The sequence below is a fragment of the Labrus mixtus genome, chromosome 3 (assembly GCF_963584025.1).
Source record: "Labrus mixtus chromosome 3, fLabMix1.1, whole genome shotgun sequence".
NCBI lineage: Eukaryota > Metazoa > Chordata > Actinopteri > Labriformes > Labridae > Labrus > Labrus mixtus.
This window is the reverse complement of record NC_083614.1, coordinates 6,518,191-6,542,322: the sequence shown is the minus strand read 5'-3', so window position 1 is coordinate 6,542,322 and position 24,132 is coordinate 6,518,191. Positions and strand designations below refer to the sequence as shown.

Sequence of the window (24,132 nt, the reverse complement as noted above, 5' to 3'; positions counted from 1 at the left end):
ACGCATGCACATTGACTCTAGGGAGAAGGCGGGCGGGGGTAGACAGTGCTCTCCATTGTTAAATAAACCATTGTTTCATAGCTACATATTGCTCCTTTAATGTGTGATGACATACTAAGGTCATATTATGATTAAATTCAGTAATCTTATTGCTCCTTTACATATCCTTATTAATCCGACTCCTTCTCCTGAGGTATATCTATTTTGTTATTATTATCATATTTGTACTTTAAAATACATTTAGATAAGAGAAGAACAATATTATAACATCATGATTTTGTTATACCTATTACAGATATTAGATTAATATTCCAGTTGGATTAAGTTTTGGGATCCAGGACCTTTGTCGACCTCTTTCTGCTGCCAGCAGGAACTGCAACACCACTGATGATGACACTTATTTCCTCATAGTTTTTGAAGGTTTATGTTGCAGTGACTGTAATCCCCAGGAACTCTGCCAAACATTTAACCGGTTTTTGTTCAAAGTACATTTTCCTTGTCTGTGTAAAATTTTGATTAAGCTGTGTGTTGGAAACTGTGGAGGAAAATGTGAACTTCTTCAGGTGGGGTTTGCGGATAAGTCCAGACCTTTGTGCACTTTTCCTGCAGGATGATGATGCACCTGACTTTCTGTGTGTGTGTGTGTGTGTGTGTGTGTGTGTGTGTGTGTGTGTGTGTGTGTGTGTGAATGTGTGTGCAGCCGAGCAAATGAGCACTCCATGTAGAGACGTCAGTGCAGTCAGCTGAGCATTTTTTTCTGCAGAGGAGGAGGAGTTCTGGCAGGCTGAGCAAGGATTTTATCAGTGCATTTTTGTTGTGTATTTGTTTGTGTGTGTGTTTATTTTATGTGTGTGTGTGTGTGTGTGTGTGTGTGTGTGTGTGTGTGTGTGTGTGTGTGTGTGTGTGTGTGTATTTGTGTGTTCGCAGCTGGGAAACATTTCCTCACATCAGAGCTTTGATCTATAGCCTCCTACCATTATTTCCCACAGTTTCTGTGTTCATATGAGGGCACACAATAAGCGGTACTGTTGTTTCAGAATCGGTCACATGGAGAAAAAACTTCACTGTGAAACCACAAACATGAACATTTAAAACTCCTAATATGTCATCCATGGTGTCTTTTTGTTTTTGTTGGAGTTTAATTTGCATGATTATTAACTACATATATGTTTAATGATTAGAACATCTCCTTTTGCATGAAGCAGATATCATTTTTTTTGCATGATTTATTAACATGGATACTAAAATGTATTATTTTCTTAGGACTGCCTCCATGATTCATTGATAATTATATGTTAATGACTCTAGAAATTACTGTTGAGAGCCAATCTAATTCTAAATCACAAAAACTGCATATTTTAAAAGTTCTAGATATTTTGTATCTCTTTTAAGGGGCATAATGACCATTTGCTTTAAGTCGTACCATGTTAATAACTTATTTACACTTGATGACACACAAGATGCATTATGATGTTCATCAAGGAGTCTATCTTTTGCATATACAAAATGCATAAAAATCATATCCTGTCTGCACATAATTGCCTCCCTTGCGGCCTGCTGATGGTTGAGTATGGCTGTCTCTGCCCCTGCTGCCCATTGGCACAGCAGCAGGAGCAGGAGGACCTGAAGGGGGAGGGCCGATTGAGCCCCCGTCTCCTCCCTGCAAACAGAAGATGTGAGCTCCTCTGAGTGGGGAACTGTTTGTGAACGAGCTGCAGAGCCTGAGCGGTGAACCTCAGGTGTTTAGAGCAGCCACTCCAACTGAAGAAGAAGAGGAAGAAGAAGAAGAAGAAGAAGAAGAAGAGGAAGAACTCTCGTGGCTCTGTGAAGCGTGGAGGCCAAAGAGGGAGAGAGAGAGAGCAAGAGAGAGAGGGGAAGATGGACACGTGCGCCTGCGCTTTGGAATTGTTGGGGATGCTGGTGTATATTGGATCATGGCTGTGCGCTCTAGCCACCACCATCCTCCCACAGTGGCTCACCATGTCGACCGCTCTGCTGCCCGTCGAGAGCTACGAGCTGGGCCTGTGGGAGACCTGCGTGGTGCAGGACGTCGGGGGGATGGAGTGCAGAGCATATGACAGTCTGCTGGGCCTCTCCAGTGACCTCAAACTCGCCCGCATGCTCATGTGTGCCTCCCTGGCTGTGGGCATGCTGGGGATGCTGGTGGCCATACCTGGACTCTACCTGGTGAACAGCTGCAGGGAACACGGAGGCTACAGAACCAAGAGGACTTTGACCATCATAGGAGGCGTGCTGGGGATGATTTCTGGGGTTCTGTGTCTCATCCCTGTTTCCTACATGGCTCATTTAGCCGTGATACATTTCTTTGATGATAAAGTACCAGATGTGGTGCCCCGGTGGGAGTTTGGTGATGCCTTGTTCTGTGGCTGGGCTGGAGGGTTTCTTCTCATAGTGGCAGGGCTGCTGCTGGTCTCCTCCAGCGTTTGTTCACAGGTGGAGAATACGCCAGCGCTGCAGAGGAGACATCAGCTTATGGGGACAGATGTTTCCTTCAGGAAGCGCTCAGAGTATGTTTAAAAGGACAAACTATGAACCCGCTTAAAGACTGACAGCACAACACAATCACCTAGAGCTGCACTTCAATCTGCACTCAAATCATGATGTAAATATAAAAGACATCATCCTGCATTGTAGTTTCTTTATATGTGCAAAAATGGATCAAATGTTTTGTAAAAAAATGTAAAAAAGAAAAATAGAGACCTTGCAGCAAATGTGCCAGTAGACAACATGACAAGATACCTTAAAGAAGCTGATGTGACCAGAAAAACAACTTTTGTATTCCTTATTTTTCAGGATCAGTGCCAACAATAAAGAAAATGTATTTTTTAATCCTTTAAATTGAACATATTACCTTTTAATAATGCTGTGATTGTAAATTATTTTTTAACGCTTAAAACATAGATAAAGCGACAATGAGTCTGTGCCTGGTTATGTGCAGCACATTCAGATGATTTCTATAAAGTATCTTATTGAAATATTGTGAAAAGTTTTCTCTTTGTCTTCCTGTGTTGTGACTTCTGCAGGAAAATATTAAACCTGGTCGTTTATAATTTTTAAATTTTTGTTGATAAATGAGAATTTTGTGGCCAGAATATGAATGAAAAACTGAACATTTTGTCTTTGGTTGAGTCAGAGGTGGAAACATGGCTGCTCTTTTTGCTTTTTCCTTTGAACCTAGAACCTATTTTGGTCTGTATTTGTCCCCGGTGGCTCTGTAAGCAGACAACAAGCTGAGCAGGAGGAGGAGGAGGGTCAGGGAGAGCTGAAAACAGGCGTCTCGGTCCGTTGGGTGTGTGTGCGGCGGTGGAAACTCAGCTTGAGACTAATTCCATCAGATTTCCTGGTTGCTCGCTGAGCTAAGCTGTGTTTAATGAATGCTCTAATGGGCAGCGTGTACCATGAAGAATGCTGAGCAGGTTGCCCTCGGCGGCTCCCGCTTTGACATAATTACACAAATTTGCCAAGGTCAGAGGGCGTCGGCACTCTCTGCACTCCATAACTGTCTGTATCATTTCCACACACGCAGGTACACTGATGTGAATATGTTGGTGCATGAGAGGAGGATGATTTTATAACCTTTTGCAGGCTTTTTCCTGCAGTCAGCACTACATTGAAGTTAATGAGAGATAATGATGCTGTCACTGCAGCATATGTTTCCTAAAGGGGCTCAGGGAATGACACAGTGTTGGTTTTGAGGATGTGAACAGTGTTTGTGTCAGAGCCAGAGAGCGTGGAGAGGATTGCAAGATGCCCTCCCATCGTCTGACGCCACGCGGGCTGCAGGGAGAGAGGGCCGGTGTCTCCTAGAGTGAGGGCAGAAATCAGCAGGGGAGGACAAGAAAACAACTGCAGAGATGTTCTTTTGGATTACAGTTTGAGTCTGTGTGCAGAGAGGCAGAAATATACAAGACAAACAGAGGAAATGTCTTCTTCATAGGATGTTGAAAAGAATCCAACAACAAACAAACACACCTGATCCGAGCGGTTGATAAGCTCACAGTGAATCAAATTGTTCATCATCTTTAAAAACTGACTGACTGTAACATGACCCTCTATATGCTGAGAGTTCAGATGAAGATAACTGATTATCATATCTATAATCAGATATGAAAGTCAGTGCAATAAGTTAGGGATTAAAGTTCTGTAGAATCAGTTTTCCACACTCATAACTGATAAACCAAGTTGATAAAGCTCCTTCACCCTCACAACTACCAACTACCAAATCCCTTTGTATGTGTCTTATCTGTCAGCCAAGGATGAGGAGAGAGTAAGAGTGAGACAAGTTACAATATAACTGTGGGGGAAAAAAAGTCACTCACAAGTAAAGATTCTTCATTTAAAATTCAGTAATTATTATAACCAGCTAATTATTCTGAAAATGTCACAGCTAAAGTGTTAATTTTGCAGATCACATGGCTGTTTGAAAATGATCCGAGTGGTTTATTATTTTTCCATTTATTTTGGAGATTATTTTTGGGATAAGAAAGAAGACAGATCAAATTCTGCCTTGTCTTTTTTTGGAGTATTTCGTCTTTCTCCTTTCCTTTAATCAAGCTTCTTCTTTAATATTTACCCTTTTTAAAAGCTGATCATATACAGTAGGTCTTTGTGTTATCTGAATCTTTAAAGAAACAAACAATTGTCCAATCGTTTAAATTAATGTTGTGGAGTAAAAATTACAATATTCCCCATGAAATGAACGGAAGCCCAGAGGGGACATGCTTCCATAAATTTTGTTTACTCCGTTTTCCTGTGACGACATGTCATTTCTGGTGAATCCTATTTTTCCTGCATCTGGAGATAACGAAGCTTGTTTTTTCATGATAGCAGGATACTTTTCTGGTTATCTAGAAAACAAACAAAAAAATAGGCTGGTATCTGTGATAGGCCAGACCACACTAATGAGGTTACTTAAACTTATTTCAATGTTTGTTTTGTGCTTTTGAAACTCTTAGTATACAAAATAAATAAGTCAAGATAATCGGAAAACACCCTGAAATGACTCTTTATCAGGAAAACTGAGTAACTTAGATGTATGGATGCATTCCTGCATCTAGGCATACAAATCAAGTTTCTTAAATGGTACATCAGTTTTGTATTTATTTTCTGTCAATAACGATGGCACTGAGTATTAACTTTTATTTGATTTTGATATTTTTAAGATGATTACAGGAACCTCATATGAAGATACAAATGTATGCATAATTGCACTTTTTCTTAAAGTCTCAGCTTCAGGTCTAGTAGTCTCTTGCTGCAAATCACCTTTGGTAAAATATTTCAAAATTAATCCATACATTTGAGGTTTTATTTTGATCTAACTCCTCCTTTATGGAGCCTCTGTTATCAGTGTTTTACAGAGCAGATGATAGAGTAGATGACTAACCATAACTGATTAGATAAAACATAAGCAGCTCAGGGTATCATGTCATACAGACTTATCTGTAGAGGGGAGTGAGCAAGAGACAGGTGGGAGGCAAAAGGATGGACATAAATAATAATTTCAATAATAATAATAATAATGATTGAATAATATTTAGCTATGCTCTATCAAAGTATAATCAGTGGTTCTCATGTTACTGATTACTGGCAGAGGCTAACAATCTTGCAGGAGTGCTCAGAGCACATCTACCTTTCATCCACTTCTGCGACTTGTGTTTTTGACAGAGAGTTGTGTCTGAAGAGGGCCTTTTGTTTCCAGCAGCCAGCCGCCTCCAAAGGGGAGCAGCGGGCCACTGGGCCACAAACTGTGTGTCTCTCTCTGTAAGTGTGTGCGTCCTCTCAGGCAACAATCACTCTCTACATACTCACATGCCTGCTCTCGTCAGCCTCCTACCCGGGTCACATGAGCAGGGCCCCCAGTCAACCCGACCTGCAGAGAGCCTCCACACATGGGGCCCGTTAGAAGCCCACACCTTGACATGTTTTGTCACCGCCCCTGGCCAGCCTGAGCAGCAATAAAGGTGATCAGTCATTACAGCAACACTTCACTTGCACTATTGAATTACACTGCAGGAGAGATAAGGTTTATTATAACAACAGCAGATATGAATCTGTCCCTGAACTTCGGCACAAATGCATAACTACTAGACTCATATATATATATATACCTTATAGACCTTATAGAATCTGATAGAATCTGAATGAAATAAAACGTGAAAAACCATCTCACATGTATTTAAATAAACTATCAATGCAGCTAGGGTTGTCATGATATTGAAATTTTAAACAACAATACAATACTTGGAATCATACTGGGTAATTTCTTGTTTTTAATGATTGAAAGTTGACAGCAAACTCCTGAACACTAAATTGTACTTATCCGATGCCAAAACATTGCCAACATATGTACATTTTAGACAGTGTTTGAAAAGTATTGAAATGTATTGAAATATTAAAAATTTGACAACCTCATAAGCAGCTAAAATAGCAACATTTTTTAAAAAGTTGATAGCATGAAGAATGTGTAGCATGATTTTTAGCATATAAGAAAGGGGACACCAGAGCAACCCCAAAGCCCCCGACATATCTGTGTGTTTAGCCTTAGCTAGTTGCTATCTGTAATAATCTATTCTATTTTTTAAGAAGTGTATTTGTTCATCATCAATGTAATAAACAACTTTGAGCTTCATAATAGTTTAAGTTTTTGAATCTTAAACTAAAAGCTAATTTTCACTGACTAAGGGTCTATACAGGCTAAATCTTGGCCTTTTAGCTTTAGCTTACAAGAGATACAAAAATGCACACAATAAATATAATTAAAATAAAATAAAATAAAGTTTATAATGAATTTGGATCAAACGGACAAATACACAAATGTCCCCATAATGCTAATGTTCAACCTGCTAAAGCTTTTAACAACTCGCTACTTTCACAGCTATTCCCCAGAGTTACTGAATACCTCATAGTTATAATGAAATTCAATTAAGGACATAAATAATCAAAATGACATAATAATAACCCCCACTAAGTTCTCATGTCATTACTGTAATCTGCTGGATCTGTGAAACTCAACTGTTTACCCAACATAATGGGAAATGGTAAACTAAGTTAGCTAAGCCAGTGAAGTAAGAGCTAACTTAAAAAAAAAACTTTCCTTCAGAATTTGTTGAAGAGTGAGAAAAATCTGCGTAACAAACTTTAAAGAAATGCTAGAAGTCACGACCCAGTTGGCTATTTGGCAGAGTTAGTAACATATAATTAGCAACAAGCTGGTTAAGAAAATAACATTTAGCAGCTAACCTAAGATGTAAAATAGCTGAAAGAGCTAGCCTTACATTGGTTCATTAACAAGACATTAAACAGTAAGATAGGCTACTAGCTAAGTAAGTATGATGCTAGCTTTCTAGCAGGAATATGAGATGGAAAAAGTAAGCTACAAGCTGTGAAACAAAGTGGAGCAGTTAGAAACAAAACTACATTTTTTAATGTAGCTATTTAAGCTGTTTAAAGCTAAAATGAGCATGCCTAAAGTGGTTCATCAATAAAATACGAGTGGTAGCCTAAATGCTAACTTTGCTTCATAGGTGGGATGGGAACACACAAAGTGCTAGTTAGCAGAGTCGCCATATGGGAGCGAAGTTTGAAGTATTGTAAGGGTCCATGACTGACTGAGATCCTAAAAGATCATAAAAGAGTCATATTTCTTCAAGTAGTAGCAGTTTTTATTTTCACTTTATGGTCACAGTATGAATTTACAACTTTGGTGCTGGAAAGGGTGATCCATTTGTTTCTCACAGATTTTATGGGGGATAAAATAAAATGGTAAATGTTTTCCACCGTGTAGGTTTTAATGTTGAACGTTTTAAGGTTTTTATGAAATTAGAAGTCACTTTGTTATTGATCAAAAATATGATTTTGAACTAGTTATTCGTCATGACAATTCCTCGCTGTGAAATGCAGGATTATCTGTGCCCTGGTTGCATCCATTTGGTGCTTCAGACTGCTGTGCCAGGGTGGTTTCTGTCCAGGGCCCGCGTAAGGGGTCGTTGTTGTTCCTGGGAACCTCTGAGCTCAGGGTCTGCCAGGCGTAGCGGTAGCAGAGGAAAAGAAGCCCACTTATGAGCATCATTATGGAGGCCATGATGCCCACTCCAATGGCCGAGCCGACCTGCTGCTTTACAGGGGCAGCAGGGAGGTTAAACTCAGGAGGAAAGTCTATAGTCCTGTTGTTCAGTACAGAGGTCATGTTCCAAACCAGCGGCACCAGACACAGCCCCCCTGTCAGCACATACAGGGTCCCTGCCAACAAAAAAAGCAGTCTTATGTCCCTACGGTCCTCCAAAGAGAAGTAAGCGACTCTCATAGCCATAGCAGCGCTGATGTTTCCTGCCAGGCCGCAGATCATCCCAAGCACCATGAGAACCTGAGCCACAGGGATCTCTGTGGGGATGAAGGGGTCCGAGATGCTGATGCTCTGACAGGTCTCCATGCTGGAGAAAGAATGACTGAAGAAACACGCCTTCCAGATTCCCACCCATGCCACATCCGAGGAGATGACGGACACATTCTCCACGTGCCAGAGACGCCACTCGTTGATGCCAGTGGTGGTCATGATGAGGATCCAGGCCAAAACCCCGCCAATCAAGCCCAGGAACTGCCAGTGGGCCGTGTGGGACATGTAAATCATCCTGCTTGTGTGACACTCAGAGAGACTGAACGATGACTCCAGCCTGACATCCATCACAGCTGCTGAAAACACAAAGACACACAACTGTGGTAAAAGTGTTAAGCACAGCCTTTCTCAGAAGTGGGTTCAATCGATTCATCTGGTATTTTTATCTCATGCCATTTGCTAAATGTAAATAAACTGCTACATAAAACATGAAAGGAGGAAAACTGTCTACTGACTCAAACTAATGTTTGTGACTCTAACCAAGGATATTCTGTGATTTACCCTAGAAGGACCCTTTAAACCAGGACTTTCCACAAACATATGGGGTAGTAAGACATTGAGAAAAGTAGCTGGCTAGGGGGGTCAGTTATGCCCTCCAAGACAAAGATTTTGTCAGAAAAATTCCAGACCTGGTGGTGGCTCTTGGCTTCAGTAGCAATTGCTGTCCTTTAGTAGTTCAGACACTAGCTCTTTGAAAAAATGCCATATGGTACCAGCAGGGGTGTGTCCAGACTTTATTGACTAGGGTGGCCCACCTGGGGCTCTGACATAAGGAGGGGTGGCATTACGTTTGTGGGTATATTACACATGAATTAATTTTTTTCCCCCTTTCTGTCCCCACTAATGATATGTACACGTAAGTTACACAGTTTGGCAAAACATAAATCTTCTTTGTTTGATTCTTTAGTGACTTAAAAAAGAAAGATGTTTATGCAAAGTCACAATTTAAAATACTTTTGCATACTACATGCCACCCCTGGCCACACCTCTGGACACATCCCTGGGTACCAGAAAAAATATTAAATTTCACATACTGTAGTATGTTTGCTCAACCAATTTAAGAGAGTTAGTGATTTATTTTCAAGGATGATTAGGCCTCTTGTGCATTTCCTCCCACTCTGTTCCCACCCAGTCTGGAAACAGATTTTCATTTTTAAAACAATGTGTTGAAAAAAGGGGTTGGCACAGACTGGCATCTTTCTAACTTGAAGCAGAGGTGGGTATTCTTAAATTTTACAAGAAAAAAGACTTGCGAATCGTAATTTAAAACTACTGTATCTTTATATATCATAATCAACATTTCTAGAAGAAAACGTTGAGTCACTATCATGCATCAATCTAAGGGATGAGACTAAATATACCTGCAACACACAGCTTTCTGGCTTTCTTTTAACATCTGCTCTAGGAGAGATCAGTTCAAATGGCAAGATAATAAAAATAGTTTTAAAACATAATATTGAAAGATGAATAATGTTCAGAACTAAAATAAATCTCCTCAAGGTTACAGTTCAGGTGTCAGGTAGTTTGTTGTCCAGTTCCTGTAGTTAATAATTATCCTTTTAATTCTTTTATGCAGTCAAATAAAACAAACCTTTGTTTCCGTGTAAGTTGTTTAACTCACCTCGATGTGTCGATGTTGTATTCTCAATAAGATGATGTTTTCATCACGGAGTAATCTGAGCGACGGTTCACATGTTGCTGCTGCTATGTGAGACACAGTCGTACAGCAACACCTGACTGTTAAAGATCTGGTCATGTCAAAGTCTTTAGCTTCCACATTATCAGCAGAGAGGAGGGCGTGGTGAGGTTAATGAATGACAGCAAAGAAGGAAATCAGTCACACACTCCTGTGTGGTTCCAGCAGACTCTTTATTTGATATAAAGGAGCACAGCTGATAAAGTGTTAAAGAGTCAGGCTGTAGCAGTGCATGAAGCGTGTGAAGCTAATGTGCAGAACAAACATCCTCTAATTAAGACTGACTTTATCCGTACAGTCTGAAATTCAGACATTTCATAGACTGAATCTGGTCAACGTTTGCAACCTTTTCTCTCCATATGTGGTTAAGATAAACCTGAAAAAAATTTTAGTGACAGAATTGAACTAAAAGTCAAGTAACAGCTGTGATACTATGCATTCAACATCAGCACCGTGAAAACAAAACACAGTGAAGTTATAAGACAAAATACAGAAACACTTGGTCAACTCATACGTGGCAAAAACATCAATCTAAACAGGTTTTTTTTTATTTCTGGCTGTGAATGAAACGTGGACAGTGTTGGCAGTGACTCCACAGGCACTTCAAACGTGGATCTCACTTGAGTGAAAGTCTGAAAGGTGAAGTGGTGCTGTTCTTGTGTTTGGTGAAGTTGAACAAGTGCTCCTTTAAACGACCAGTTTCTCCCCACAGGTACATTCATTTATTCATCATCCATTTATCATGAAAGAACACTTTTCTTCAGTGAGGAAAGCAAGGGCACAAAAATCTTAGTAAAAAGGCCACTAGTTTATATATCAATGTTACCAAAAAACACTTGTGTTTATTGAAATATTTCGGCCAGATTTTGATGAAGACGGTTTCAGAATGTGAAATTATTTAAACATGATAAATACTCCTATTTGCTCACACGTCAGGTAGCACGGCTGCTCAAATCAGATGAAGATAAAATACTGTCCCCCTCCTGCGCAGATTCAAAAGGCTACAATAAATTACTAAAAAAAACAAAAAATAAAAACAAAGCAAAAATGGCGTGATAGAAATGAGATACAGTGGTCGGGTGATCCCAGGAGAAGCAGCTTCTTTCACAGGGAGTTTGTTTGGATGCTTGAAGTCCACGTGTTGTTATGGCAGAAGATGTGAAGAAGTAAAATGTCAGAAATTGCAACAGGCTGTTTGCCTCTGCAGATTCTCTGTCTCCCTCTGCTGGACGCAAGGGCTCATCTGCATCTTGGAGCAACAAAACTTGTCTTCATGATCAGACTTTGGGCTCTGCTCTGAGTCAGAAATGGTCCAATAAGTTCAAAACACCAGCCTCTGCTCGATGGGCAGGCTGTCTGTCAGACACTTGAGCTGCTCGTCGCCCAGTTTGATTTTGTCCTCGAGCTTGCGCTGCTCGATGATGAGCGCAGACTTCATCTTGACAAAGTGCTCGTAGTCTGTGAGGCTGTCCTCCTGCAGGTAGTTGGCCAGAATGTCGTAAACAACACGCTCTCGTCGGTCCAGGTTCTCCTTCAGCTCCTTGGCATCCTCGTGCTGTCGGATCAGCAGCTTCCTCTTCTCGATCAGCGTACGCTGGAGAATTAAGGATCATGAAACATGTAAGGATTAGAAGATAGACCAAGTTTTGCACATTACATTTATACATTATTTACACATTGTATTTTTGTATTATTATTTTATCTTGCATGAATATACTCTCTGCACTGCGGGTCAGAGAGAGACAACTTCAGATTTTTCTGTATGTCCAGATATGGCAAAATGTGACTTTTGACTTTTCTCTTCAATAAAGTAAAAACTCTAACAAATCAGAATATTTACATACACAATATAACCTTGTGTGATCTTATATAATCTCCAGTTCAGTCATGGGAAGCAGATGGACACTAAACAGAGACTGATCTGATGAAACAACTACCTTTTGGTAAGTTCATTTTTCTGCAGTGAAAAAAAAAAGCAAAAGGTTGAACCACCTTGATAAAGCAATGGTTGTCAGTTGTTAATTCAACTCAGGGCAATCTATTTTCTTGCAGAGTTTATTACCTACCGAGGTAATTAGTATGACAATCACAGAGATTTTTATTTTCACACATATCTAAAATTCTTGGGTCCCTGAGGAGTCTCTGAGTAGTTCAGGAATTTAAAAATAGGATATGTAAAGCCCTAACATAAGCACTTAAACATGCAGAAAATAAGCATCCATCAAAGTCAAATTCTTGATTATTCCTCTGATCAATGTGAGGCATGAATGGGAGATTAATTGACAATTAACTCAAATAGTCATGGACTTAAAAGGGCTGCATTTACTCACCCTCTCTTCTGCTGTAGCATCCTCCTCCAGACTGTTGAGGGCGTTCTCCACTCGGGCCAGACGGCCCGACAGAGACAGCAGCAGGCTCACCACCTTATCAAGGTCTCCTACAAACATCCTGAACTTGTCCAGCTCGTTAGGTTTGCACACCTGCTGGACTCGAGCCTCCACGTCGTCTCCCAGAGCGTTGTTATCCAGGACGTCCTCCTGCAGACTCTCCCGCGCCTCCCGCAGCACCTGCAGCTTCTTGCTCAGGCTGTCAATCAGTTCTTGCTGCAGTGGAACAAAGAAGCAGAAACATCTGAAACTGACTGAAAGCAACACATTTTCAGGAGCATATGTTTACCTGAAATAAGCAGACTTACAATATATAAACATGATAAGTGAGTGTGTGGTTACCTTTTTGTTAGCCAGGTCGATATCCAGCTCGTCCTCAGAGTCTTCCTCCTCCTCCTCCTCTTGCATGTCCTTCATCTTTATAAGGAGTTCAGCTTTGGGGGCAGAGGTGCTGTAATATGTAGAGCTGGTCACCATAGCAACAGCTGCAGCCATACTGTCCTCCTTCTCCCTAACACAAAACAAAAACAAACGATGTTTAAACATTAAAATACCAAAAGCAATGACATTCATGCAAGAAGAGTAACACAAAAACATTTGTCTTGAGAGCACAAATGATTTCACAAAGCGTTTCCCAGAGCAGAGCAGCGAGCTAAATCCCAGACTCAGGGACACACAGCATCTGAAATCACCATGCATGTCTGTTTCATTTGTCTGCCCACTCTGATCATTCAGGAAACATTGGCAGGAAATATAAGCTTGTGTGTGTGAGAGAGTGAGAGCGTTTTTGTCGATGTGTGCATTTGAGACAACTGAAATACACACAAATCTAACGTAAACCTCCATCTGTGGAGTTTTCTACTGACAGTTGTCAATGCCCCGTGTGACAATGTTACAGTGTGAGCTCTCAGGTCGTGGATCAGGTCGTACAACGTCACCTCATAAATAGTGAGCTTTGGTCGTGCATTGTAAAAAAATTCAGCCTTAAGTGTAAGCTGACATTTCACCACGACTTTAATACAATCGTACAGTGTACGCTGGGCTAGATGTTTAGGGTGTCCACCTTTATAACATTTCATTCTTTATTATTTGACACTGAAACAGTTTCTAGTAGCTGTGTTTGTAGTTTGTATCAGGGCAGCTATTCTAACTACGGACAGTTACATTTGTCTATGCAGAGTTATTCTTTTTACCCTTTGGAGACATATTTTGAACCAAACTGCTGAATCCAGCTGTCTGCTCTTCATTTTATAGACCAAAGAAAGACCGCTAAATGTCCTTATGTTCAAACATCGTGACCACACCTTATCAGGAAATCTTTAAGTTTCTGCAGCTTGGTTGGGATAGACCAAGGTTTGTATACAAGTTTCAAATCTTGTGGGCACAGATTTAAGTCAGATTTTCAGTCCGTCTGCTACTCTACAGGTCAAACTAGGACAGGTAAGCATGTGAGCTCTGTACAGATAAAATGTATTTTTTTAGAAAGCTAAGCTGAATGACAAACACAATATGATAAGCTCACAGGTCAAAGAGTGGATGTTTCTTAGACACAGTATGAAACCTAAAAGTGAGTCTGACCTCTCCTCGGCGGGCCGGCTGACCGTCTGTTTTGCAGGTGCCTTCTTGCGTTGGTGAGCACCCTCCAACAGCTCCTCGCCCTGAGGAAAGATCCCCTCCATCAGGTCCATGGTGGTCTTCATCTTGCTCTGGTCCAGAATATCAGCCAGGGATTTGTCTTTTCCCATGATGTCCCGGGCCAGCTCCTCCCTCTTTTGGTCCTCATTAGACGCTCCTGTGGTTTTTGTGGTCACTGTGCTGCTGCTGGGCTCATCTGTGGGCGGTGGTGGCAGCTGCTGACTATCCGAGCTGATGAGATCTCTAACGGTGCTCATGTATGTGTCTCTCTGGGGCTGTGGGTCCGTCTGAGCGTCTGGCTCCCTCTGACGAATAAAGGCACAGAAGACAGAGTCCTGACCTGCAGCTCCAATACTGCCAAGTCTGGTCACACCTTGACCCTCCTGCTGTCCAGTCGGAGGGTCACTGTGCCACAGAAATGGACTGTTCTCCTTCTCCGAGGTTCCCTCTGAGTGCACGATCCTGATGGGAACTTTCTTCACTGCAGACGTTTGGTTTTCTATTACATGCTCCATCCTGAAAAATCAGACAAAGAAAGAGAAACTTAAAAACAGAAGCCCTAAAAGTTTCCCTCTAAGAGGAGGAGAAAATCTCTTGTTGCAGTTATCTGAGCATTTCACTGATTTAAAGTTTCACTGCATGATGGCAACTGAGATTTTTTCCATGCCCAGTACTCTGTTCTATCCAGGACTCCTCCCACCAGTTTGGTTTCTGCTCACTGTTCTAATCCTGCTGCACAGTCTCACTGCACGTTCAGCACAGATGATATCCATTAGTTCTGAATCAAGAGGATGAACAAACAGCTTCACAATGAGGGCATTTACGCTAAATTTACACTGCAAAAAGTGAAATCTAAGTCAGATTTTAAAATCTTTAATCAAAGCTGTATCTTTTTATTCTTATTGGAAAAAATAGCTCTTCAAACCAGGCTGCTTTTATGTTTGAGAATTTTACTTTCTGCGAGCTTATTTTGTCCTTAATGATGTTGACAAGATGTAATAGCTTTTGTCTCTGATCTTATCACTAGTTTTGACTAACATTACGCTTGAATATAGAAAATGCAGAATCAAAGGAAAAATAATTTATTTTTCTGAGTATTTTATCATTTTTATTACTTCTAATTTGAATGACTAAAGGCAGTTCTATTCTCATCAAACTCTGACACGTGGGATTTTACTTGAAGGCAAGTTTGGAAAGAAATGTATTAGCCTGAGATTTATAATCATTACTTTTGGAGAAAATGTATTATGAAAAATCCACTTTTACAGTGTTTTTGGGGGTTAGGGTTAGTTGCTGTTGTTTTTTTCGTCATAAATGTCAGGGTGTATAGCCAAATATAAAATGACTGAAATAACACAGTATGCTAACTTTAATCACAGCTCCTACAAACTGAGAAAAGTTGATTTTTTTATCATTTATATTTTATCCTGTTTTTTAAATAAATCATCTGAAGTGTCAAAAGTGTGTTTCCTTATTCTATAAGAAAATAAAGTTGGTTACATTTTATTGTTTGTTTTTTGCAAGCTCTTTTTTGCAGTGTTTACACTCCAGTAAAAAAATGGCTTGAGGGAAAGTGGCTTTCATAGAAATGTGGATAATCCCACTAATTTACTGCGGCTTGATAACACTCAAATGGTGGTTGTACAAAAGCCGAGACTCTCAATAAGCTCCTTTGTACGAGCAGCATAAAGACACGATGAGTAGAGGAGTTACAGACACTGTTCAGTTTAAAAGCTGCAGCAAAACTTTGCATTTCTGAGTAAATCCCCCCCCTGCTGAGGAAACAAGAAAACTTTACCCATTGGCGTCTTCATCCTGCAGAGAGACCGGAGGTTTGTCGCTGAGTCTCTGAGGGGAAAACTGTGGCGATGGGGAGCGCTGCCTCTCCATGTTGGCCGTCACAGGAGGTCTGTAGGAGGAAGCCGTGGGAGAGGAGGCTGGCTGAGGATTGGATGTTGATAGATGATGCACTGCCCCTTGTCCTTTGTCCTCAAGCCCTTTGCCCTGCTCAGAATCTGCCTTTGCAGAGTGGGTGGGGGCAAAGGCGGGGTTAGGGGCAATGTGAGGAGGGCAGTGGGTGAAGATTTCACTCTGGGAACCGGTGAAGGACTTGTGGGACTTGACCTCTGGGTAACTTGGACGTGGGGGAGGCTTCTCCGGCACAGAGAGCTTCTTCCTGGGCTCAGTTGCGTCCTCGTGCTGTGGGTGAGTGGACTCTGTGTGGCTGTGGGAGATAGACGAGGCTCTGTGATTCAGGGGTGCAGGGGCTGCTCTGTGTCTGCAGTCAGGGTTGGCTCCTGTCATGGGTTGAGGGGGCGGTGCTGGGTACTGTTCAAACTCCACAGGCTTTTCTCTTATTTTACAGTCTCCTGGCCCTCTGTCAGAGAACCTGAGGAACACAATTGAAAGCTTTTAATGACACACTGTTCAGGAGGCAGGCAGCGTGGACTGTCATCTGCAGCTCAATCAAATAACAGAGCGCAGCAGAGGAGGCCTCGCTCGTCTCTCCTGCAGCCACCGTGATTATGCCAACATGACAACACACACGTCTCCCTCTCCTCTCTGCTGACTGCTCAGCTGGCAGCATGAAGAGGAATATTTCTGTTCCCAAGCAGTCAGCACGGAGGAATAAATAATCCTCCAGTGCAAAGGAGCAGGACAGGATCACTTTTTCCTTCCTGAATCACATTTATACTTTTAACTCTTTGAAGGTTAAGTTGCACAAGGAGTTAGATTTGAAGATCACAGGAATCTTTTTAGGTCTCATGGTGGCTACAGGAGTTAAAGTGAATGTCTTCTAGATTGGAACCAGCAGATTGCAATTAACACAGATGTCCTTTTAGGACTTAATACAACAAACAAGACCATTGTCATAAAGATTGTTTATTTCTATACCCTCATCTTAATGCTTGTAAATGCTGCTTCAGGGTGTCAGACGAGTATGTGGAAGAAAATGTATTTTTCAGTTAATAGATTAGAGATATCACTTTGTCCACAGGGGGCGCCAAAACAAGCAAAACTGAAAGTTTCTCCCAGGAGTTTTAATGTATATAAAAATACTTTGCTAGGATTAGTGATTCATTTAACAGTTTTTTTCACCTAAAAGTTTAAAAAGTTAGCCACGTTTTAGCTCAGTGGTTTAATCGAGCTTCCCCTGGAGGGAGGTTGTAACCACTGAAGCGACGGGCCTGGTCTCAACACCACATGACATTTACAACATGTCATCCCCAGCTCTATCAGACCCTGTTTTTCATTTTATCCACTGTCACTGTCCTGTCCTCTCAATGAAGGCAAGAAAAGCCCCCCAAAAAATATTTAAAAAAATACAAAAAGCTTCTAGATCAAGTCCCACACAACATTTAGATCCGGGAATGAAAGTGAAAGAGCAAACTAAGATTGATGCTTTTAGTGGAAACATGACGATAATTAGCTGTACAAGTTAGAGCCTAAAATAGACACAGACTCAGAACAAGAATCTGTTGTGCACTGAAATCTCAGGCTAACTGGCATATCAAAGTGTAGTTAGTATCTTTGTTTATAGTTTTGCTATTTGAAACTGGCAGTGTTTGTGCAACATAAAATAATATCTGTTCAAACGTTTAACAGATAAGTTATAAATTTTGTGGTAGATAATCTTGTTTACTCCGGAGGATTTAGGTTTTCTTTGCTGGAAGTTTTTGACAGTGCTTGGTTTTCTAGTTTGGTAACTCACAGATCTAACTAGTCAAGTGTACATCATGCGTTTTAATCTCAGATATTTTAGGAAAGTGCACATATGTTTACACCTTCAGTAGTATAGAGTAAAAAGCCCTCACTAATGAAAGACTTTGCATGACAACAAGTCAGAGAAGTCAAGGGAGGACATTTTAAAAGCAAAAGAAAAACACATTTTTGAGGGACTCTTGAACACAAGAGTAAGAAGAAGAAAAATTCTGTCATTAAACGAGATCTAGACTACACAGTGAAGGCATGCACACCCACCAACTACTGTGGTTTCATGCTAACAGATTACATTTCCATGAATGCTACGATTCAAATCCAATAAGGAATACTCAGAACCCATTAGCACATAAATCACGCTGCTTTGATTAAACTGGACTGACTCTGGAGTCACAAGATACAGAACGGTGACTTCTGGACAGCCAGACGCCGTAACTCAAAGCTCCAAAGAGAGATTCTTACAAGCTGTGACAAGTCACCCAATGAACAACTGCACTGCAGCTTTAACCCCGCCCCCCTGCGTCAGCCTCAGCTCTGCAGAGACTGTGAGAAAGTTACCTCGTAGACACAAGCAACATGATGCCAGAGATATAACTGCCGTGCACAGTTTGAGTGACGTGTTGATTTATGTCGGTGCTGAATTCATGATATTTTGACATTTATATGATATAATATAATTAAAGTAAGAGAATGTCATTTAGTGTTGCTGTTGTAAAAACAGGTATACAAACACTTAATAATGTAACACCAACATCTGTTTAGATATGATACAGCATTTCAGTTGGTTTGTTAGCTAACTAAGCTGCACACATTAAATGGGAGTGTTAGTATTTTTAAACATGAGCTCTATTTTTCTCTGTACTGCACAGGTACACTTTATTTTTTTTAAATAACTCTATGAGATTGCTTCAACCAGCAGCAGGAAAAGTGAAAAGTTACCATTAAGGAAATCAAACCCTCAGAGATATTAGCGTGAAACGATTTCTTATACAGAAACAGATGATTCTTGTTGCTTCCTGCAAAGCTACCAGACTGGAGAACACAGGAGCTGCTGGTCTACTCCCACTTCACCCAGTTGATTTGTTTTTTTTTATTGTTGATACTTAAGGTTTAGCCTCTAACAAATACAACACATGAATAAAAACAAACTCTCTGGCTCAGGCAGGGATACAGAAGAAGTTGCTTTGATAAAGAAGATACAATTACATTTTTTGTCTGGTCATTGAAGGGTGCAGTGTAATAACTTGTTTAAAAAAGCAGATCTTTTTCTGAAGGGGACCTTTCAGTAAAGATATTTAACAAATTTGACAAACAAAAACTTTTTAATGTTCTTTGATAGAGAGCTTTTCCCCTCCAAAGATTATGTTGCAATTACAGACTTTCCATGAATGCTGGCTGAAGCAATCTAGTCAAACATTTGAACAACTTTTTGCCCCTTTTTTGTCAATTCTAAAAATATAGAATAATATAATACATATAAATGTACGAACTCAACTCACCCTAAGTGACGTTTAACTGCAGTCATTTTCACAGAAGAAGAGTAACAGTGAGTGTGTTGTGTGTCTGCTGGCTCTCTGTGACAGAGGCCACCTGTGGGTGTCTCTTTACACCTGTATCTATAACAATATGTGGGTAGAGCGCTCCTCCCTTAGCTCATCTCCCACACCTTTCTATAACAATAACTTCCTGTGCACTGTTCTCTGTTGTTGTAATGCAAACTTGAGTGTCATATGGTGTGGCTCCTACAATGGGATTGCTCAAGATGGGACACTCTACACCCATCGCTGGGTTTCACCTGTGGGAGTTTAGATAACCCAACAAGACTCCTGAATAACTGGTTATAAACCATGAAGTCATCTTGACCTCACCGCCAGACATATTTTATGAATGATTCAACGTAATCTGAACAAAAGAAGGATTGACAATACAGATTACAGATTTCCTACACTGATGTGAGGAAATAAAAAAGCCCACACTGCACAGATGAAGTTATGCTGTAAAGTTTTGCTGTTTTGTACTTCCCTAAAGTTGATTCACGAAATACAGACTTCAAACTAAATGTGAAAATCAAAGACGCAGACGGATTGAGGTGGTCTTTTAAAAAGGGACACAGTTTAACATGAAAATCCTAAGAAATCTAAAAGACAATGTTTTGAGTTTTATAAAAGTGGCATGGTTATGTCGGACCTCAAAAAGAGCTTTGATGGTTTTTGCATAAAGCCTAAACTTCTGACTCAATAAAAAAGGCGTGCTGATAAAAAGATGGTGTCTTGGTGTTTTTGTTTAATTTTTCTCTCCTGATTTCAGGTTCTATCTAACGGTCAACATTTTAGAAACACCCTGATACTAAGGTTGTCAAATTTTTCTCTACATGATTACTTTTGGATACCAAGTAATTTGAAACGATACAACCTCTTTATTTTTATTATAGTATCATAAAGTCTTAAAGAAAACTTATTTCGCCATGTTTAAAGTAAAAGCTGCTGCGAGTTAAAGAGAGAGTCCTCACTGTCTAATTTACACAAAAAGGCCTCTGTGATCGTATTTGTGCAGATTAGACAGGGCAGGAGTTTCCCCGCAATTGTTGATAATCAAAACAAGAAATAATCCAATATTGGACGCCTGGGACTTTTTTTTGTTGCCGTGGCATCAAAACAGGTATAGACATTGTTTGACTCCTACAGGTATCATTACAGCTTTACTTGCTACTACATTTCCTCAATGGTGGCTTTTATTAAACCCTCTCTTTCTATCAAATCCCTAAAGAAAGGGTTTAAATTTCTCTCTGTATTAGAGGTTAACTGATATTCATGTGTAAATGTGACAGAATATCCCTTTAACACGAGGACCAGCTAAGATTAACTGGGCATGATATGGTTTCTACCTAATGACAGAAATAGTAAAAGTATAAAATAGTAGATATATAAGGAATATATTTTCACATAAAAGAAATGCCATCACTGAGTAAAGAGAAGTGAACTCCAAAACGTAACAATAACAATCATTTAACCTTAAAGCTAAGCTCAAACTGTTTTCATATGACAGGAGTTCATGTGGGATCATCAAAGGATCACATGAACTCATCAACATTACCTGTAAACACTTCTACCTGCCCATAAAACAAACAGTCACTAAGAAGGCTTTAATCCAATCTGCCCAAACCACTTAATACACACGCACAGCCTCATGTAATTATTATTATTGTGAGGGCTGTTTAAACTTATTTCAGACTGATACAGAATTTAAGACAAAGTAGGTTTTAATACGTCCATGTTTATTAAATGTCTGTTTTTTTGTCTGATGTTATTATTATGTTAGAAAAAAATTATACACTGCTGTCAGAAATAAACTAAATTAAATTGTTTTCACTAAAGCCTGAATTTACCGAGGAGGATCAGGGTCAGGCATGAGAAATAAATAATGAAAGGAGGAAGATTTTTTTCATTATGCACTTTGAGAAGAAAGCAGAAAAGATGAGAATATATCGCCATCCGTACAAGTTAAAATCCAATTATACAAAGCAGTAGATCTTACTTATGATAATTCAATGCCTCGGGTTGGCCCAGTGAACTCGGGTCCCCATTACATTCTTACAGACGCACAGTGAAACACTTCCTCACTGTCACAGTCATAGTCAGAGGTCTCGCCTGCAGCAGTAAGCCTCCACTGAACGACACAAAGCACAACCAGAGGGACGGCTTATGTTGTCACAGCTGCACACGGGCAGTGCCAATGTTATAAAGACTTCTCTGTTCCTCTGCAAGTTTTCTGCACTCTTTCTCTGATTAAACTCAGTAGAAGCAAGCGATAAAACAAAAATCACCCCTAGTCGTGATGAAGACACTGATGCAAGACAAAATAATAAATTAAAGCAGTCACTGTTCATTTGAACGTAAGCATGCTGATTCAACTAACAACAAAGTCCTGACTGAAGACCAACAACACGACTATTATCCCCCCTCAGATATAACTCAAGAAGAAGCTCACTGGAGTCAAACATGGAGTCAAACATTGAACCCATAAACACAGACCTTTCTGTCATTTTTACATTTCAAGGTAAACGGGAGACAAAAAGCTTTCGTCCTTATAAAGTAACTGGTGCTCAAAACAGTTAGATGAAATTAAGTGTACTCACCCTGTGGCAGTGCTGAGCTGTTCAGCAGGTTTACTCTCAGTCTGGGAATAGTCCGTCTCAGACTTTCTTGCAGGCACTTGAATTTTCTGTAAATAAAGTTAAATAAACACAAAGTCTGTTATGTAAAACCATGTAAACAATCTATCACAAAAAGGCTTCCAGCCCTTCTCCTTTTTGTTACTTATGGTAACCAACACATGTTGCAGCTTCCTGGTTTTTCCAACAATGAAAAACAAGTCAGCAGCTTGATGCCCCTCTCCTTTCCTTAAGCGGAGGGTGTGTCATTATGAACAAACATGGATTAATATTTGACTTGGCTCTTTCCTTTGTTCCTTTCACTTCACTCTTAATGAGATATAAAGCCATCTTGAGAGCTACAAACACACAGCTGTAACATAAGTGACTTAAATCAAGAGACTTCTCCTTTTTTGATTGTTTAAATAATTGCTTCCCTCAAACAGTCAACCTTATGATAAGACTGTGATAGGAGCCTCAGTGGACTCAAGTCTGAAGTATTCTTGGTTTGGTCAGTCACAGAAAAGAAAAGCCTAAAACTCCATGCAGGAGCTTCTGTAGTGTACCTGTAATGTACTGATACATTTAGAAACATTACTGCTTTGAGCATTTCCATTGTTGCTAACTGGAAGCTTCCTTTGTGCATGTAACCTACGATCTGTATTTTAATTTTAATTTTTAAGGTTTGTAATATAGAAAAGTGTTCGGGATGTTACTTTAAAGAAATTGTGTCAGCCATCCATCATCTATACGGCTTATCCCGTTCAGGGTTGCTGGTGGCTGAAGCTGATCCCAGCTGTCATTGAGAGGCAGGGTAAACCCTGGACTGGAGACCAGACAATCACGGGGCTGACATAAAGAGACAAACAACCAGGCACCCTCACACTCACACCTACAGGGAATTTAGAGTGGCTAATTAACCTTACAATTATGTCTTTGGACTATGGGATGAAGCGGGAATAAGTGGAGGGAACCCATGCATACAAACAGCACTAACCACTGCACCACCAAGCAGCCACACAGCCCTGCCACTTAAATCATTTTCCTTTGCACTTGTGAGATTACGGAAGCATAATGCATTCACATGAGAAAAGAAAAATCAGCTATTTTTCTAAACTATGGAGATAAGCATCTAAGAATTACTACTAATTTGTATGAAAAAATAAATAAAATACAATTCTGCACTGTTTTTCTGAATTTACGAGATACTTGTACCTCCAAATCCTAACAGAAGCTCTCGTTTAGAGCACGTAAAGTAGCAAACATCCCCCAGACTGTTGAGTTTAACACAGTTTGGTTTTTGTTTGGATTTGAAACATGGGGACATACTCCGTCTTTAGGTTACAGAGATGGTATTGTTATTAGTTTGTTGACTTTCTGCAGGCAACTTAGATCTTTGCAGCTCAGATGCAACCCCCCCCTCTGATCTGTCAGGAGGATCAGCTGTGCCAGTAAGACATGCTTCACTGACATAACATGATGCATCTGAAATGCATTCAGGCAGGCTACATAGTAACTCAAGAGACAATCAGATAATTGCTGAAAATATTGGATCACAAATGACTTTTCAGTACAAAAGGTCATTTGGAATCTCAAGAATGTCTTGAACAACTTTTTGAATATCTGGCAACACTACCTGACTTATATGGACATCATTAAAGCGCCTTCATCAGACTGGATGTAAAGATGTTATCAGAATTGATACACCATTAGTCGTCTGAATAAGTCGACTTTCTTTACATTACATCTCTCTTTCTTCATTAATGTTGTTTTTTGTTAGAAGTCTACTCCTTCTGAGAGGAGTCCTCTTTCAGTTTGTGTGTGGGTGGAACAGGATGGGGATTCAGAGCCATCTATTTCTGACGTTTAAAAGAGGAATCTAAAGAAAGTGCTAGAGGACACAAATCACAGTTTATGAAGGTGCAAAGGACTAACGTTGTGCCACGCACTGCAACACAGTGCACAACGAAATGTCAGTTTTTTAAAACAGTCTTTTAAATGTCTAATTTCTCTGAGCTCTGAGAGCACCGACCTCAATCTGTGGAGAAGTATAAGCGCAATAGATTCCTTTTTCCATCTGTGTCTGAGTATGTATATGTATATATTGCGTATCTTGTACAATTTTTTTTTT

General features: G+C 40.2%; 3 protein-coding genes across 8 annotated transcripts in view; 1 reads left to right on the top strand and 2 right to left on the bottom strand.

The window, feature by feature from the left end:
- The first annotated feature begins 1,625 nt into the window (after positions 1-1,625).
- Positions 1,626-3,055, top strand: LOC132956517 (putative claudin-24). The gene has a single exon (XM_061030023.1). The coding sequence runs from the start codon at positions 1,879-1,881 to the stop codon at positions 2,536-2,538; it is 660 nt and encodes a 219-aa protein (XP_060886006.1). The 5' UTR covers positions 1,626-1,878; the 3' UTR covers positions 2,539-3,055.
- Positions 3,056-7,660: 4,605 nt separating this feature from the next.
- cldn34a (claudin 34a) lies at positions 7,661-10,156 on the bottom strand. Its single transcript, XM_061030010.1, has 2 exons — positions 10,035-10,156; positions 7,661-8,709 (listed from the first exon to the last, which is right to left on the bottom strand). Exon 2 carries the CDS (start codon positions 8,699-8,701, stop codon positions 7,892-7,894), a length of 810 nt encoding a protein of 269 aa, XP_060885993.1. The 5' UTR covers positions 8,702-8,709; positions 10,035-10,156; the 3' UTR covers positions 7,661-7,891.
- A 107-nt stretch (positions 10,157-10,263) lies between these two features.
- The window catches only part of shroom2a (shroom family member 2a), a 42,686-nt gene continuing 28,817 nt past the window's right edge, over positions 10,264-24,132 (bottom strand). For all 6 annotated transcript variants that reach the window (XM_061029912.1, XM_061029922.1, XM_061029930.1 and 3 more), the window contains 6 exons: positions 21,987-22,072; positions 15,930-16,520; positions 14,075-14,647; positions 12,839-13,007; positions 12,440-12,712; positions 10,264-11,703 (listed from right to left, as the gene is read on the bottom strand). In XM_061029912.1, coding sequence (XP_060885895.1) covers positions 11,431-11,703; positions 12,440-12,712; positions 12,839-13,007; positions 14,075-14,647; positions 15,930-16,520; positions 21,987-22,072 — 1,965 coding nt within the window. In that variant the 3' untranslated portion in view covers positions 10,264-11,430. The remainder of the gene's footprint in view (positions 11,704-12,439; positions 12,713-12,838; positions 13,008-14,074; positions 14,648-15,929; positions 16,521-21,986; positions 22,073-24,132) is intronic.